At 40.0% G+C, this 17,839-nt stretch overlaps 2 protein-coding genes across 9 annotated transcripts in view; one reads left to right on the forward strand and one right to left on the reverse strand.

The window, feature by feature from the left end:
- Window positions 1–340: 340 nt before the first annotated feature.
- PEX13 (peroxisomal biogenesis factor 13) lies at window positions 341–8,791 on the reverse strand. 2 transcript variants are annotated; one of them, XM_075749859.1, is made up of 5 exons: window positions 8,631–8,791; window positions 5,791–6,488; window positions 5,230–5,355; window positions 4,613–4,714; window positions 341–1,853 (listed from the first exon to the last, which is right to left on the reverse strand). In XM_075749859.1, exons 1-5 carry the CDS (start codon window positions 8,702–8,704, stop codon window positions 1,819–1,821), a joined length of 1,035 nt encoding a protein of 344 aa, XP_075605974.1. In that variant the 5' UTR covers window positions 8,705–8,791; the 3' UTR covers window positions 341–1,818. The 2 variants fall into 2 exon arrangements, with proteins under 2 accessions (XP_075605974.1, XP_075605973.1); XM_075749858.1 differs by lacking the exon at window positions 341–1,853 and having other exon boundaries at window positions 1,961–4,714.
- Window positions 8,792–8,918: 127 nt separating this feature from the next.
- The window catches only part of PUS10 (pseudouridine synthase 10), a 37,200-nt gene continuing 28,279 nt past the window's right edge, over window positions 8,919–17,839 (forward strand). The window contains exons 1-4 of one of the 7 annotated variants that reach the window (XM_075749852.1): window positions 8,919–8,965; window positions 10,853–10,989; window positions 12,591–12,857; window positions 14,521–14,607. In XM_075749852.1, coding sequence (XP_075605967.1) covers window positions 10,864–10,989; window positions 12,591–12,857; window positions 14,521–14,607 — 480 coding nt within the window. In that variant the 5' untranslated portion in view covers window positions 8,919–8,965; window positions 10,853–10,863. Of the gene's footprint in view, window positions 8,966–8,990; window positions 9,155–9,230; window positions 9,428–10,114; window positions 10,990–12,590; window positions 12,858–14,520; window positions 14,608–17,839 lie in introns of those variants that run through there. The other 6 variants (XM_075749855.1, XM_075749853.1, XM_075749856.1 and 3 more) reach the window with 6 other exon arrangements.

Raw genomic sequence — 17,839 nt, forward strand, 5'->3', positions numbered from 1 at the left:
TCCCTACCGCATGTTTCCTACTACATCAAATACAACTTCTGTTCCTCCTTGGTATTTTGGCAGAAATCACCAAGATAATCACCGCCACAGGGATATTAACAGTTTTCTTCAAAAAAAAAAAAAAAAAAACCCCACCCCAAAACCCTGGAGAAATACATGGAGGACACAGAATGCAAAAAAGCACAGAAAAATGATTGCACCAATCTAGAAAAGTATATGAACTTTGAATTCTTTACATCAGTATGAAAACTTCCCTTAGGTTTCAGTTAAAGTAGAAAACACCCCTGATTTCATACCATCCCACAGCAATCCATAGAATAAGCTAATGCTGCAATATTGCTGTGTTATTACAACATTATTTTATTACACTATAAATGCAGGCTTGACGTTGTGTCAGAGAATTGACAACACAGTTTTGGAATTAACCTGGGCTGTTAGGCAGAAGTTCAGTCCTTCCCTTTTTTTATTAGGAAAAAAAATACCAATAACAGTATTTGAGGAAAAAAAAACCCTCAGTATCTCAAATTTTACTCATTTGATAATCTAGAGACTATGTTTGCTCAGTCACCAATAATTCAAAGGCAATGGAACTAGCTTTTTGCCTTTAAAGCATTTTCATTTCTAAAATAAAAAAAAATCTGTAAAGATCCCCTTTTACAGCATAAATAAACCATGTCACTTGCTCTAGTCTTACAGTTTTGTAGCTACTGTGAAATTTAGGCAACTTTAGTATCTCAAAGTAGCATTAAAACCTGTAGATAAGAAAGATCCAGGGGTGCCTCACATTGACATCATGCCAATGTCACTAGTTAAACCAGTTCTATGAGTATATTTGTTTCAAAGAACGATTATCCAGCCGCTTAAAGGCTGCGTTCAGTATGCCCACAGAATCCAGGAGACTGATTTATCATCCCAGTGATCATCCCCCTGCTTCAATTCAGTTTGCAGAAGGACCGGTCCCAGGACACAAGGGGGTGTGTGTGGGGGGGAAAGTGTATTACTACCTGTAAAAAACTGGAAGGAGCTATTTAAAAACATACACTTTTGTGTCATCTATGTTTTGGAAATTAAGTGCTGTTCCGCTACTGTTGCGGACAACAGTGTTTCTACAATGGCTATGGTGCGTCAAGAAAATCACTGTGTTAGTTTCTGAGTTTGTACCTCTTCTGGAAAATTTTCATTGCAAACAGATCAGAAACAGATCAGATTTATAAGAAATTGCATTTTCTTTGTATTTACCTGACTAGCAAATTTCACCAAGATCGGCGAATAAGTCAAAACAATCTTACTAGCTCAGTTGCAGTCTAGCTCCACAGAAGAGGTTTTGAACCTGTGCAAAAGAAGCGGACAATTTTATTAAGTTCTACTAGACAAAAAGAGTAATTTTAATTTATTATTCAGAAACCTGAATGTGTGCATGTTGACATACTGCTAGCACCCAGAGAACCAGTCAAAACTGGCATCTCTCATTTGTTCAGATAGTATCCAAGCATAAAATGGTTGGTATACTAAATAGTGTAAGATTAAAGATTAAACCAAAACCTTATATAAACAAATGTCATAGGTCTGTTACAGACTTCTAGGTCTGCTATAGGCATATAACTAGTTCCAAAGAATAACATCAAGGTAGCTTAGTATGTAGACAACTTAAGAGTCAATTGCCTAATGCAGAAGGTTAGCAATATTTCAACAGCATCTCTTTTCTGTTCTCCTCTTCTACACACTCCTGTTGCAGCCACACCTGCTCCTTTTAGTCTTCTCACCTTTCTGAAATTGTGCAAGTCCTGAGCAGCCTGTCAACCAGCCTCCCTCTTTCAATCAGCAGTCATTTAGATGTTTTGTTTTCCTGTAGCCTGACATATGGGCAGAAACATAGACAATGAAATTGTAAGACTCTCATTTTTTCCTGATGCTAGTGTGTGCATTAAAAAAAATAAAATCAAAATCTTAAAGCACAGTATGTATTTTACGTCAATGAATTTTAATACCCTTCTGCCATCAGTACAATTAATTGCGTGTTAAATAACTTCATTTCCTCAGAGCCTTTTTTTCCCATTAAAGTAATCACAAGATTGAAAGGATCTTGTCCAGATTTAGCACATAGTTATGACAGCGATTGGTAGACTAAGTCAAACTACTATAATGAGAAGTCAGTTAAGTTATTAATAACCTATCTTCCTACTAAAAGAATTGTTTTCAAAATAGTATGACCTGAAAGTGAAATTAAACTCGTCTGTCTAAAAATTAGTAGGATTTAAAGATTCTAACAAACCTCATGGTACTGTCTTCTGAGCATGAAAACAGAAGTCTACTTGAATAGATACTCTACAAAAAGTTTGGGGTTTATTTTTTTCATTTATTTAAAAGACCATTCCTCTGTTTGAAATCTTTCACCAGCACAAGAGAGGCTGACAGTCCATTAATTGAATCTCACAACAGTAAAATTAATTCCCTCCACGAATATGCACGGTAAGCAGAACTGTACACTTGATACCCCCCCTTTTTTTTCCTCTATATGTTTTGTATTTCAGGATTGATTGCTATTTTTATTTCAACAACAGATGCCATTTCCAAATATAGATAATTGTCTTCAATGCCCTGGTCCACAGGGAAACGTCTCAGGAACGTGTTCTGCTTTAAACCTAGTAAACCTTGTTTCAAGTTTCTCCTTTGCCCTTTAACTACTCTCCTTTTTCTCTGCGCTTGAAGGTCTAAACAATCTAGTAAAAAAAAATTATTCCTTGCATCATCTTCCAATACCTGAGCACAACCACTTAAAGTCTTGCTCTAATTATCAACAACAGGCATTCAGAGATTACTTTAAAATCCAAGGTTCCAGCACAATATCTGTCTTTTCAGCCACTCTATCTCAATAAAACTGTGCTCACTTCAATTCCTCTTGTCAGAGTTTTGTTGTGGTGAACAGAATTCTAAGAACTCAAGGCCAGCAAATGCAATTAAAGTATAAATACTGCAAGCTTTGCTAACACATAATGGGTGTTGAAGAACTCTGTAGAAACAGTCAAACTGAAGCTACTGGATCAATTAACCAAAGGCACTAATTAGTGCCTACTAATACTTCTGAGTACCTTTAAAATAAAAAAAAAAGCTATTTTAATGATTAAGACAAGCTTTAGTTTATCCATTGCTCTAACCTTCAGAAGCTCAACATGTTATACATATATAGTACAAGGCAAAAAAAAGTTTTAATTATCTTTGCTTCATTAAAAACCCAAAACTGTATTTAAATACAGAATTCTCAAACACCAATATGAAGAAAATACTAAATACTTTGAACAGTCTTAATGCTTTTATGGCTTTCGATAAACCAGAGCCCTCAAATTTTATGGGCAGATGCAAAATTTACCACCTGAAAGGCAGAATAAGGAGATAACTCCAAGACCTTGGCTGAGACAATTAAGCAAGAAATTATACTTTTTCTTTGCGACTCAAATTACATTAAGCTTCCCCCACCCCAATGCTTTCCTACTGCACTAAAAGGCAGGATAGATATTTTGACATTCATACAAAACCAATAAAGAACAGAAATAACCTGGGATGCAGATGGTAGATGACAGACTACTGATAGGCAGTTAACAGGCTACAATACAAAAAATGGGAAGGAGTGATACCAAGTTAGTTTACACAGAAGGGAATAACAATTAATAAGTGTGCTGGAAAGTGCCTGACTGCAGGATGCCCTTTATCCTAATGTTATTTTAATAAACAAAAGAGAACTTGTTAGAACTACTGCTGAAGCCTCACTGCTCTTCCTTTGTAAGCTGTATTTCTCTCCCCTTTCTCCCAAGTCCCTTTTTTATAAGAGCTAAGGTCTTTATGACAGAAGCTCTACTTCTTATGAAAAGCAAGCAACTTAGAACTTCTAACCATTCAATTGTGTCACCTAAATCTCTTGCAATCCTCCCTCCTTTCAGGGGGAAACAATGCACTGTTACTATTTTATGGTCCTCAGTGTCCAGCTTTGGAGGACACCTTACAGAAATCGATCTTCCCTTTGCATGCCTGTTGAAGAGGCCTCTTGTCAAGCCAACATTCCAATGAAGGCTGGGTGTTAGTCTCCAGATTTCATCAACAGTTTATTTCCTTAATGAGTACAGGTCGGCAGTGCCCATTTGAATTTTTTTTTTTTGTTTGCTTTATTATAAATGCCTCAATTCTCCTCATCTCAAGATCTCAGAGCTCCTGCCAGGTGGTTGGGTAGAGTCACTAACGTACAGCCTTAGGTGAGTCAAAAATAAATATTACAAATTTGAGCAATCATTTCTCCGTCCCTTCATCAGTCAGCAGCAGCAATAACTGGTACAGACCCATCAGTGTTCCGCTACAATACAGATTTTCAACAAAGCCCAAGTTTTATCAATAAAGCACAGTTCAGTTGCTTTGTTGATGAAAGTGCATTAGAGTTCCTGTTTCTCTCCACTAACCACAGTGGAATCAGATGCAACAGGAACTTTATTACTTCCAGCAAAAACAGAATCAAAAGCAGCTTCCTGCTCCTCTAAGGTCACAGCAGCAGCGGATCCTCTAACAGATGTGCTGGTAAAGGCTGGCCGTTGCTCTGTAATCCTTTCCAGGTCCACTGTTTTCCTACCTCTTCTTTTGCCCAGGATTTTGACGTAATTAGCTGGCACAAGTCCTGTGGTTTGGCCATCATAACTAGCCAAAAGCCAACCGCGGATTTTGGGTTGCTGTTCTGAAGAAGAAAGCACAAATGCATCAAGTTACAAAACAATTCAAAATACATTGCAGTTGAGGCACAAATACGCCAGACAATAGCTCATCATGCAGAAGAAATAACTCTGTCATAAAATGCGAATACAAATTACTTCACAAGAGAAATGACTAGGATCTGCACTGGTGAGGTCAGCTGAGAAGTACTGTGAAGTGCAAGATGTTCTGAAATAGATGACACCACCATACTGCAAATGCCCGAGGACGTTCACAGTGTGAGGAAAAGGTAACCACAAGGGTAACCGCAAAGCACTCCCTGAGTAAGTTTAGGCTGTGTCGTATCTTAGAGAAATCGAACCAAACTACTCAGTAAGTTTTATTACAATGCGTGTAATAACTTATGGGGGGAAAAAATCAGTGAGGATGAGGAGTCTGGTCAAATAAGGTGGCGGGGTTTTTTTGTTTTCATTTTCAGACTCTAACAATATGACTTACTTCACATGTGATTAGAAAATAAATACAAAATTAGAAGTTTACCTTTTGGTGCTAATTTTAGCATGTCACCAGCACGGAAAGAAATTTCTTCTTCTGACAGAGCATTGAAATCATATTCTGCTCTTCCAACTACATGATCGTCTTCTCCACTCGCCCAGTTACTAGACACTGTTTCCAGAAAGAAATTAAAAGTTTATCCGCTTTGAATTATAAAGTTTGGTAGTTTTCTTTAAAGGAAATGAAGAAAACACTTTAACTTCCTTGCTAAACCTTTGCCAATAAAGAACTGTCAGGAGTAACAAACCAAGCACGATTTGTGGAGTCAATCCAATCAATACTTTCCCCCCCGGCCCAACTGCCAAATCTAATATAAAGGAAAGAGAAGTAGAAAGGAATCATGATTTTGGAATCACACAAAGCTTACCATGAAACTGCATCATCCCAACTCAACAACAGGCTACTTAAACAGGCTGTTACTTGTATCGCATGTCTAAAATTCAGTATTGTACCCCAATATCTATTAACTTCTATTACTGTAGTCTAAGATAAATTGCTATACACTTGATAACAAAAGGAACACTGTATGCTGCAGATCATCTTTACCTGTTTCTTCGTCACTGTATGTAGAAAGCAGTTTCCAAATCAGATAGGGACCTCCCATTATGACAGCAAAGAACAAGAAAATGGGCCAGGATTTTGCAGAGTTAGCCGCCTTGTCTTCAAGGCCAACGCGAGCTACCGTCCCCTCACTTTCAGCCCACAAATCCTCATTCTCTGAGCTTTTTCGCAGACCTAGTAATCGTTGTAGACGTTGGTAGAGGTATCTTATAGTTCTCACTAAAGCAAACGCTGAAAACACCTTTGTGAAGTGTACTTTGAGGCGGGAGAAGTGGTTTGCTACGTCCAACACAGCTCTGAAACTGTTGTACACAGCTGAAAAGGTAGCATCCATCATCATGCTGACAGAGGCAAACGCATGCACAATACTTTCAATGGACTGAAATGCACCTCTGCTGCTCTCTTCAGCCTGCTGAACAAACCTGCTGGGAGGAATATCATCTGTACGGAAGCGGTTATAACCCAAACCACCATATCCGTAACTGTAAGGACTATAGCTTCCATAAAAAGAGGTTCCATATGAACCATAGCCCGGAGAAAAAGAACTACTATATGCTGGCCTGAAAGTACTCAGACTACTGCTTCCCGTTTGCTGTGACGGTCTTGGCAAAATAGGCGGAGGTATTCGTGCAACTGTGGGTTGTCCAGGCCTGGTCAGCAGGTTGTCACCCAAGTCAGCAGACCTAAACAAATTCAGACAAGCAAGATCAATACTCAAAATAAGTTTATATTTTCATTTCCCCATAGTTCTTGGCTAACTATATAAGTAAGATAGCGCGTTTCAGTAGCGCTGGGATACGGAACCTGGTAGCCAAACACTCAGTACGTTGCACAACATTTGTGGGAAGTAAAAATTCCAGTCAGGAAATACAGGTCTTTCAGGGGGAAAAAACATGATGAGATATTTAGTGTAAATACAGAACTGTAGTATATCGGAAATGTATGCACAGAAAAATTTTCAGTACCTTTATTGTATTGACTAAGAAAGCATGAAGTGCTACATCTAGATCCATCAAACCTGATGCTAGAGCCTCTGATATGCACTACCAAGAATATTTATGAACTTTGGAATCTGACAGATTTATTTCCATTACTTGTTCTCCGCTCTTCTACACAATGAGCCAATGATACAGCGGGAAGGAAGTCTGAGAGCTCCTTTGAATCCACCCTTAGAGAAAAGGGTGGTGTGACCTAATTGAGAATCCGAGCAATTATACAACAACATATGCAAGGGCTTTGGGTCCCCCAATTTCCCCCTCTCCCCAAACTATCTAATTACCTTTATGTAGCACATCTAGGGATAGAATCTATTACTGCTAACAGTTGGCAGAAAGAGGTATTATGAGTCACTTCTTTGTTTTTAATTCAGTAAACTTATGGGCACACGAAAGAATAAAAGTTCCAGTCATTTTATCTATGCCCTTTGTAATGAGACTCTGCAAGTACTAGACTGGTATTTAAAATCTGTCAAGCAGCTGCCCAACTTTTGCTGTTTCATTAAAAAGCTAATCCTATATTATCACCCTAAAAGTCAAACATTTTGGTCATTTCCCATATTTACTGCCTCATCCCATGACCTCCCACTTCTGTAGTCCATTAAATGCACAGAAAAAAATAGCGTAAGAGAAGTCAAGTTTGAACTGCTACAGAGCTGCTTCTTTCTGCATGGCTTTCAATGTGAAGCATACTTGCTCTGCTATTTCCGTATATGGTAGAGAATGACTTCCTCTCAGCAAAACTCAGGGGTTTACAGTAAAGAATAATATTTGTATCTTCACAGTGTTTGTTTTTTCCATCATAGACTTTAACTCTCTTAGTTGTTAAAAACAGAAGAAAAAATAAGTTATCATCACAGAAAACTGAGGTACTGCAACTTATTAAGTCACACTACACCTTCCCCCCTCAACAGTCAACCTACGACAACTCACTTTAAAGCTGCTTGAAGCTTTTTACAACGAGCTAGATAACCTCACCAAGAAAAATTAACATCAAATTTCTTGTTCAGCAAGCTTCAACTTGCAGTGTAAGAAAAAAAAGTTTCTGTTGAATGTTTAGTCTCAAGCTAACCTTTTGCCCAGTTTCAACTCTTATTGCAATTGCTAGCACCAAATGAAAAACAAGACTGATCTTCAACCGCCAAGCTGTCCTTCATTTCTGATAAAAAGGAAGGAGTTTACAAACACCTTCTGCACAACATCCTTTTCTGTGAGCAGGCTGGATTTTCTGGAAAAGCTCAGATTCCCTGGTGAACACACCTGAGATGGACATACACACGCATCTTTTCCAGTTCCTGGGGATGACTGTGGAGGTTTCTCCACTCCTGTGGAGGCACACACGCTCGCACAGCTACATAATCCCCAGGAATGGACACCCACGCTCTGTCCGCTCGTGGCAACACGTACAGCTTTACCTTCACCGTATTAAACATACACCTTTCTATAGACGCCGATACGTTTTGAAGCCAGTACTTTTCAGAAGCCTCTTACTCCCCCTCCTCACTGAGGGAGGATCCACCAAAGACCCCCACCCCGCCTGGCACACAACCCCTCAACGAAGCAGGGCAAACGACCCCAAACCACCCCAGCAGATAACCCACCCCCCCGGACCACCCAAACCGACAAACCCCCTCCAGCTCTGCTCAGCCACTAGCTCACGGAGGCGCTGCCCGGCTGGGCCCGACCTTTGAGCTCGCCTCAGGGGAGAAGGCCAAGGCGGGAGGCCCAGGACGGGCGGGGGGGGGGGAAAGGCGCAGCCGCCCTGAGGGGACGAACACCCAATCCCGCCACAGGCAGGGGAGACACGGAGGGGTCGGCGCACACACTCACTGGAAGGCCGGCGCCACGGTACCCGCCAGCCGCCGGTTCTCCCAGGGCTTAGGAGGCGGCGGCTGCGACGCCATCTCCGCCTCACTACGGGCCCGGCCCGGCCCCGGCCCGCCGCGCTCCTCCGCCCGCCCACCGGCAGACGTGACGCGGGAGCGCCGAGCTATTCACCAGCCGGCGTTCGGGCACGGCTTCCCGCCTCGCCGGCCTATCGATGTGCTCTGCCTCGCCTCTGCTCGAGCCTGTGCCGGCTCCGCCGGCCGCCCGGGAACAGCGGGGGGGTGGGGGGAAGGGAGGGGCGGGCCGAGGCCCCGCGTGGAGCGGGGGGGTGCTGTGAGGTGATCGCTTCTCCCCGGGGGAGCGGGCGGGGGGCGGCAGCAGCTCGGAGCCCATCTCCGGCCTTTCAGGCCTCCTGCGGGAGGGCGGCTCTGTGCTGAGCGATTCCCCATTCCCCCCCCCCCCCACCCTGGGGTTCAGCCCGCGCGAGGCGCCTCTCAGTGGGGGGGGGGGCTGTAACGGTTTTAACGGTCGGGGCCGCGCGCGCTCGTGGCGGGGGGCGGGGGGGGGGGGTATGGGGCTCCCTCCCCGAGACCTGAGGCGATCGCGACCCGCCTGTTTGTCGCGGGGGAGGGCGGGGGTTGCGATGTGGCTTCTGCTGCGACGGTCGCGGGAAACGCGTTACGTCCCCGGTGTCGGCGGGGGAAGCGGCTTCGTGGAGACCGGTAACCTGCCCTCCACGGCCGGGCTGCTGGCGTTCAGCGCCGTGTAACCTGCATTAAATCCGTCCGTGGAAGCGGAAGGTTTCTTGAGCAGCTTCTCCGTTTTTTTCTTCTTAAGACTCTTGTCTCAGGCGATGTAGTGTGAAACATTATGGTGGGAATATCATTTGGGTCTCATGAAACTGAATCAAGTTAACAAATACCTAAAACTATGTTTGGTTTGGTGGTTTGGTTTTTTTTTTTTTCTTTTAAAAGTTTTGAAAAGGTTTGAAAAGGTTTGAAGTTGTCTAGATAGTCCTTGGTTTTTATAGCTTACCATAAAGAATTCAAATCCAGGAGAAAGTAAATTAATTGAATTAATAACTTTTCCTATGCTGTGAAGGTTTTTCGTGGCTAAGAGATTTCTACGCAAGGTTCTCCTGAGTAGGCTAGGACATCAAGAGGTGTAACAGACTGTGGCTGACATGGAGAAGGCCAACATATCCTGCCTCTGCACCGTCTCTTGCAATATAAAAACTAGGGGGATATCAGACGTTGCTTAGAGGAGCTAAGCCCAAACCAAAATCAGGTGGTTCCATGTGGAATTCCTTGCTGAAGGATGTGGAGGCAAATAATTTCAAAGAGAGAAGGATTGGAGGAAAGATCTGTTGAAGTTTACTGACAGGCAAACCACACCGGCTCAAAGAAATCCCTCAAACTAGAAATAACGGGGCGCAGAGAGCACTAGGTAGAGGTATATGCCCTGCACACACATTTTTTCCTGTGGCATCTGTTTATCCCCGCTTTGGGTGACAATACATCAATTGAACCTTTGGTCCGAACAACTGTGGTTATTCTGTGGTCTGTATTTTTCTAAAAATGCAGGAAATTTCCACTAAAGTTCTGGCCAGAGAGAGCAACAGAAAACCAAATTAGCCATAATCTTTTGGGGGGGGGGGAAAGCATTATGAGATCACTCACAAAAACGGTAGTCCTGTATTTGAGATGGGAAATGAGAAATCTCAAAATTAAAGTGGGTAATGGATAGAAAATAACTCCTTTGCCTTTAGGCCTTTGTATGAGAAAAGGGGGTGGCATCTGGGTTTTAGGGTTTTTTTTCTATGATTTTGACAGATTGATTCTTTAGTTGCTACAGTTTTAGAAGGAATTTTATGTTTGGCTTAATATGTCTTAGCTCCATCCATCTTCTCCATTCAGTAAAGAATAACATGTCACGTAATGCACTTTATCGAAGATAAAACTCTGAGCAAAAGCTCAGCATATCTTTGTCAGAACTTTTGACTTCATGTTTTTCTAGGAAGTACAGAAGGTTTTCCCTGAGTTAGTGGTCTTTTTGGGTTGCCCTTTCAATTCTATTGTGCCTTTGATGTAAGACAAACACATGTCTTAAACTTTCTCTAGAGGACAAAAAAATAAAAATCCAGTGACTCCAAATATGGTTGAGTCCTTTTATTGTTGAATTGCTGAATTATGATTATTCCAACCTTTTTTCTTTTATAATTTTAGAATTATCCAGCATGTCTTCACTAACAGAAAAGGACAGAGCAATTGTTCAGCTGTTACTGAACACTGGCACTTGCCCACGATGCATTTTGAGGTTCTGCTGCGTAGGATCACAGACGGTTTACAGACATCCATACAAGGTTTGTTCTTTGTATTCCTAATTAGAATGTGTGAATATATGAATGCAATGTTCTTTGCACTACCTTGGAGGAGAAGGTTGTTGTGTTCTTGGACTCTTTGCCTGAGAGGAAAACGCTTTGCAAAATGAGTTATGAAAAATGACTTCTGCTACACTGTGCAATTTTGAGAAATTACAAGAATTGTTGATTGTTACAATTGTTGTGGGATAAATGTTAAGTTTGACTGTGAAAGTTGCTATGTATTCCCTGAAAACAGCAGAAAGCAGGGCATGTTACCTTCTGCACAGCATGGCTCTATCACTTTTGAAGCAGAGCAGCTATGACTGTTCCCTCTGTTCTTTTTTCTTAAATGTAATAAGTAGTAAAGGGGCTGTGGGCAGTGCAGCTGATGCAGAGGAGGAACCATCTATGCTCCAAACTTTTTTGCCTCGTATTTCCTCCTTCTTTCAGTAGAATTGGTAAGAGGTTGTAACTGAAGAATTGCAGAGCACAGGTTAAAGATAAATCTTCTTTTTTCAATCAGTCAAACACAGTGTTATTAGGCATTCTTTTTAGCTGACCTTAGTGCTGAAATTCAGTGTTCTTCAACTTTTTCCTAGCTGTGCACAATCATTCTTGCCTTTGTTCCTGTATTTGATGATACTCCTCAAATTGGTTTTGGCTATTTGCTCCTCCTCCTCCATATTGGTTCTGAGACCTCTCTCGTTGCGTAGGCCAAATAAACATCTCCATTTACCTGGTCTAATCCCTTGTCTTTATGCTTGCATCTTCTGGTGTCTGTCTTGATTCTTTCGCCTTTGTTCAAGTTTAGACTCTCCAGAATTAATTTTTAACATCTTTCTTCCTTATCCTTTTCCATTTTCTATCAATCATTTCAGAAGTGTTAATTCTGTATGCCATTTTTTATTCTTTTGCATCTCTACCTAATTTTCCTCTGAGTTGCAACAACACAGTAACTGCTTGTCTTTGTTACTGCAGACCTTTTAATAAATCTTTCTTTCTGAACTATGTCTTGCCTCTATCTCTCATCCTTCCTAAAATTCAGAGACACGCAGATAATTCTTCTCTCTCCTCACCAGCACATCCTTTAATTTTTTTAGGCTTTTCTCTTTATATGAAGTTCTTCCTCTATGTATTTAATTTCATCCTCACCTGTATCTGCTCTCATTTTCTTCTCATACTGTACTAGCCAACTCTCTTCCTAGTCATCAGGGCTAATGGAGTTGGGGGAATTAAATTCTAACATAATCTAAATGACAAAGAGACAATAAGCATCTATTTTCATTGAGTAGTGATGGGGCTGAAGATAAATGCATTTCTGTAAGTCAGGCCTGTAAAATGTGTTCACTCTTCTTGGATGATAAAGAAGTCTGTTCAGAAAAATGCAATTTCCCTGCATAACATTTTGAGAGAAATACAGCTTGGAGCTTTTTAATTGTGTAGATGTCTTTTGGTATAAATTCCAAGTTATTAATTACATACACTAAGGCTGAACTGGAATGGTTAGTACTACCTTTTAGAATTGTGTTTCTAAGTGCTTGCTACGGCATTGGAGAAAAGAGGAAAAAACAACAACAGTATGATTCCTCTGTTTGTGTTAGGATTTGATGAAGGATTTAAAAGATTTTCTGAAAAATAATCAAGAAAAAGAAGATATGGTTTGTTTTGACATAGTTGACCCACCTTGTAAGAGAATCAGACTTGAAGACACAGAAGAAGGGCCTGATGATGCGAACCACAATGGAACACTCCAGCAGATTCCTTCGGTTAACGATGAAAATACTGCGATGGAGAACTCAGCTGTGGAAGTTTGCAATGTGTGTTTGGGAATTCTTCAGGAGTTCTGCGAAGTCGACTTTGTTAAAAAGGTAAATAGCCAGTGTTTAACCTTTACGTGTACTTTTATTGGAGCCTGTGTATGTTGGGGCCTACAGTATGGAGCTGGTGATCAAAACCACCATGCAATTAAACAATTGAAAGACACTGGAAAACAAACTGAAACATTTACCTATTTTGAATATTTGAAATGTAGATGGCGCCATTCAACTATGTACTGCTTCTTGACAGTGTTTGCATTCCTTCTGTGCAGCTGGGAAATTAAATTGGTTGGTGTGACCATATTTTCCCCAGGCCTTGTCATAATGCAACTTTTTTTTTTTTAAATAGCAGTGCAGGTGCAATGAAATGAGTGCTAGGAGCACGTTTTCCTAAGAAAAGGACTCAGATGCGTAGTTACATGAATTTAGGAGATAACCTGAGGTTAGCTGCTTAGATTACAAGGAAAAAATCACTGTAACTGATGACCTCTCTTTACTTTTGTTATACGAAGGGAGAAAAAGGAGGCGTTAAATGCTGTGCTCTTCAGCTTAACTACATGTTTCTGATATAGCATGAGTCTGTCTTTACCGTGTACTACTATTTAGAAAGCCACAGAGGAAGAAAATGTTTTGGCGATACAGCAGACTGTATATAATGGAGAAAATATGAGTTAGGAGAGAATATGGGCATAATGAGCATTGCAGACATCATCTCTGAGCAATAAAATTGCTTCTGTGACAAACCAAAATATCAGCTAGAAAAATCCGACTTGCGTTTGAGATGTTTAACAGAGTTTTAATAGAAAAGAATTCGGTTTAATAGAATGTTTATATCTAAAAATGGGACTAAACAGAAAGCATAGTATATAGTTTCTGTTGTTGCAGTTCATGATGTTTCTTTTTTGTTTCCATTGGCAGAGTATATATATTTTTACAGAATCCACTTTTAAGACTTGTTTCAGTTACTCTCTTGAGTAGCAGTGGAAAATCTGACAGCATTTGTTAAGGCACCACAAAACCTGATTATTTTATAAGGAAATTTCATTATCTCAGGTGTTGATTTCACCTTGAAAGCTCAGAGTTAGTCTTTGTTAACATTCTCCAAAAATCACTGATATTTTGAATGACTTCTCCATGTGTGTTTAAGCTTACTTTCAGTGGAGAGAGACATCTAGCCATTAGCTCTCACTAGCCTACTTCAAAACTACTTGATGCATGTTTGGGTTCTTTATTTCCAGTGACAAACATGGTTTTTTACAGTGAAGAGGGATTATGAATTAATACTGTGGATACCTGCTTGTTCCTGTCTTATCCCGGGACCTTAAGCATTTTTATTGTTGTAGAATTGTATCACTGCCATAAAGAAAAACATTCTGAGTCAGCTGTTCTAGCTTTTGGTCACTGTGGTGTAATTTATTGCACTAAGATTTCAGTATGCAATTGGTCTCAGCCTTCAAATAGTGAGTTTAGTTGTTTCATAATGCCGCAGCAATTAGGATACAGTTTACTAGTATCTTCTTTTTTTTTTTTAACAAAACAAAAAAGCTTATATTTCAATAATTTGTCAGGGATTACTCTGGTTTGTATGTTTGGCATCTGTCTGAACGTGTATTAACATGGATTTACAGTGATTATGCTAGAATAAAGACTATCCTAAAAGATTATCAACTCGGTTCCATTGCTGTGGTTTACTATTAAAATCCTTCTCTTACAGGTGTGCCAAAAGGTTAATTCCGCTGACTACCAGTTCACTAGTTTTGTATTTTCTGTGTCGCTACCCCCACAGCTGTCTGTCAGAGAGGTAAGTGTTTACAGATACTTCTTCATAACTTAAATGCATATTAAAGAAAATAACTGTGCAATGTACAAGCTGGAGGTGGTTTGATTTTTTAATTGCTATTGTTTAAAAAAAAACACAAAACCCCCCCCAAAAAACCCCACGTGCTAGAAACTAAGTCTGCTCTCCCCTTCCTTTTTCGTGAGTATTATTTTAATTAATAAAGTGTCTGAGTCGCTTCAGTTTTCAGTTAACCCAGGAGTTACTTTACATCTGAAAATGTAAAAGGAGTTTCTTTAAACCTTCGGTGTATTGTTCCCTTTGGTACAGATGCCTGCTCTGCTTTGTGGATCTTCTCGGAGAAGGAACTGCACAGCTGGTGCCTTCCCTGAAATAAATGATAATTGGTAGTGCAGAATACAAATGAAGGAATTTGAAGATGAACTCTTTAACTGTTCAGCATTTTAAATGATATGAAAATGCACATTTTAATAGTCACCTGTCTTGGGCATTGTTGAAAGTCTAGATTTGTAAAACTGCAGTTTATAGCAGTTGTAAAACTACTGATTTTGATGGCAATTTTAATCAAACTTAAATTGTTTACATTTCAGTCTTTTAATTACAGAAGATAATGGTAACATGGAGAGGTGTATAACCCTGGTAAATTTTTTTTAAATGGAGGGAGAATGCTAAGCATAGTATAGCTTTATCAATAAAATGCCAATTTTTGCTTAGTTGTGAGATGTTTTATGATGTTCCCCTGCTTTCTGATAAAAAATGATACAAAAATACTGTTCTAAAGGGCAACATGTAAATCTTTATGATAGATGCCTGCTGCGGCAAGATGTAGTAGCAGCTTTAGTGAACATGGCAGAAAGAAGTGTAGGTCTTGGATTTATATATAAACCTGTGGTGAGGTCTGTTCTCATCCCACCCAGTTTGATTGTTAAATAATCTACTGCTTTTAGTGTTGATTTGTAGTGTTAGTTCTGGCATCTCGGGCAAATGCCAGTGTAATAGCTGTGTTGTGCTAACATATATTCTACTTCTAAGTTTTCTTGAACATAAGATTCTCTACCTCCCACCTGAAATTAAGCATAGTTGGTGTGTTTGCTTCAGCTGCCACGGTGTCTGGTGAAATAATACCAGAACAAATTGCTTTGTGCTTTCTGGCTGGATGAGCTGCCCTTATTCCTATTTGATTTTATCGTCATCCAAAACATGAGATATGTCAAAAAAACACTTTCAGGCTAGATGGGTATATGGATGCATGCGTGTATGCCTGTGATGCTCTGTAAAACTCCAAATGTAGGTTAAACTTGCTCTAATCTCATGCGTGGTGTAAGCTTAGGTGTTTAAAAGAAACGAGGAGTCTTATTATTTTTAGGGTGCTATTGACCAGGTCTTTTCTGTTTCCAGTCTACCTTTGCTAGTCATTACTGAGACCATCCTTACTCTATTCATTATAGCCTCAATGAGCAAAAACCAAAGTGATACACAGAATCTTTTGGCTAGAGTCCCAAGTGCAATTCCCACATTATCAAGTTCTTAACACATTTCCATTATGCATCTTTAGCATTATGTAGCTTAAAATTATCTTTTCTTTTTTTTTTTTTTTCCCCATAGCATAGCTATATAACGATGGAGATGAGGAAAGAAAAATTTGATGCTACTGCTCTTCCTCAGCCTCCTTGTGAGTCTTTGCCAGAATGCATCGGTAGAGGGTGTTATTGCATTGCAGTTCTAGCTTAGTGATGTTCTCACACTGATCCGAACAAGCAGGGCAAGTGTTTCTGTCTGCTTTTGAGGCAGCCTTGGCTGTAAACAGAAGCAAAAAACAACGGTTTGCTTCAGAGAGTTCCTTTTGCTGATTGAAATGTTGATGATACACTGAGACTGTGTCGACTGGGAAACTGACTTGTCAAATGCAGTTGGTAGACACTCAGATTTAGTACTTTATAATAAGTGTCTTCTAAGTGTAATAAATTATTAGTTTGATAAAAGGGATGACATGTAATTTTTAACCTGTCCATCTGCTTCATTCAAGGTATCTTGTCCTTACGTTCAAACAAGCAAACAATACTACAGTGCTTAGCACAACCAAAGGAATAAAAGTTGTGGCATGGGTCCAGAAATGAATAGGTGGCGTGAGATGAGTAAGCAGGAAGTTCCAAAAGCAGATCTGTTCTCTTTGGAAACAGTTTTGGTTCATCTGGGAGCAGGTCTGCATTAGGCAATTCCTGCTGTCCCTTCTATTTCATCCCTTCAGTCTTGCCAAATGCTAAACCAGCTGTTTACGTAGCTGTGATCTCACTGAAGGGATGAAAATGGGTGATGGTGGAGAAAGCAGCTCTTTAAAATCATGGAGCTTTATATACCACCTATCCGTTTATCGCTTAAAAAAATAATTGGTAAAAACAATTCCTGTTTTACAGTTACCAAAAAGCAGCAAATAATATAATATGTCAAAATATCTCAAAATGCTTTGTGTTGGAAAGAGATCTTTTGTTAAATTTTGCTTTTAATTCTTTGAACTGCACTGTACAAGAACATAGGCAATTTTATCATAAAAGGACGCCCCAAAGACAGCCTCCCTCCCGTTGACCTTTTGTATGACACACAGATTTTCTCTGACTTCTTTTTAACGGAAAAATCAGAAACTGCCTTTTAATATTACCTTCAACTAATTTAATTATGATGGTTGTCATCTTGCCAAGTCTAAAATGTACGATAGAAGCTGAAGAAGAGTGGGACATAAAATTTACATTTGCATAGTATTTGTATCTGTAATGCAAAGAAGCTATCACCTCTTTCCACAAGTAGGATATTTGATTAAAATAAATCATAAATACAGGAGTCCCAAGTTTATGTTAGACAACTATATTAGAATATGAAGTGAGTCATGCCCTTCAAAAGGGTGACTGTTAGCTATGTCTCTAGTCTCAGTTGTGATCCATCATCCTGGTACTTGCTACAAGGACATTGATGCAAATAGCATCTGTAGTCATTACTCCCTGTAGGACTGTGGATATACCTCATCATGGAATTCCCCATCTCGAAGCTCTTTTCTAATACGGTGAAAAAATGCTGTGGCTGGGATTGCACATGGTATTTCAACTGTTGCCACTGTGATCCCTCAGATAGCATTAGAATAATATCCTGCAGCTTGTAATCAATATAGTGCCTGAGCTAGTGTATTTCAGAAATATATTTGCTGTTAAGCATTGCCCTGCAGGCTTGAGTTCTGTAATGAGCA

Source organism: Balearica regulorum, chromosome 3, assembly GCF_011004875.1.
Source record: "Balearica regulorum gibbericeps isolate bBalReg1 chromosome 3, bBalReg1.pri, whole genome shotgun sequence".
Classification (NCBI taxonomy): Eukaryota; Metazoa; Chordata; class Aves; order Gruiformes; family Gruidae; genus Balearica; species Balearica regulorum.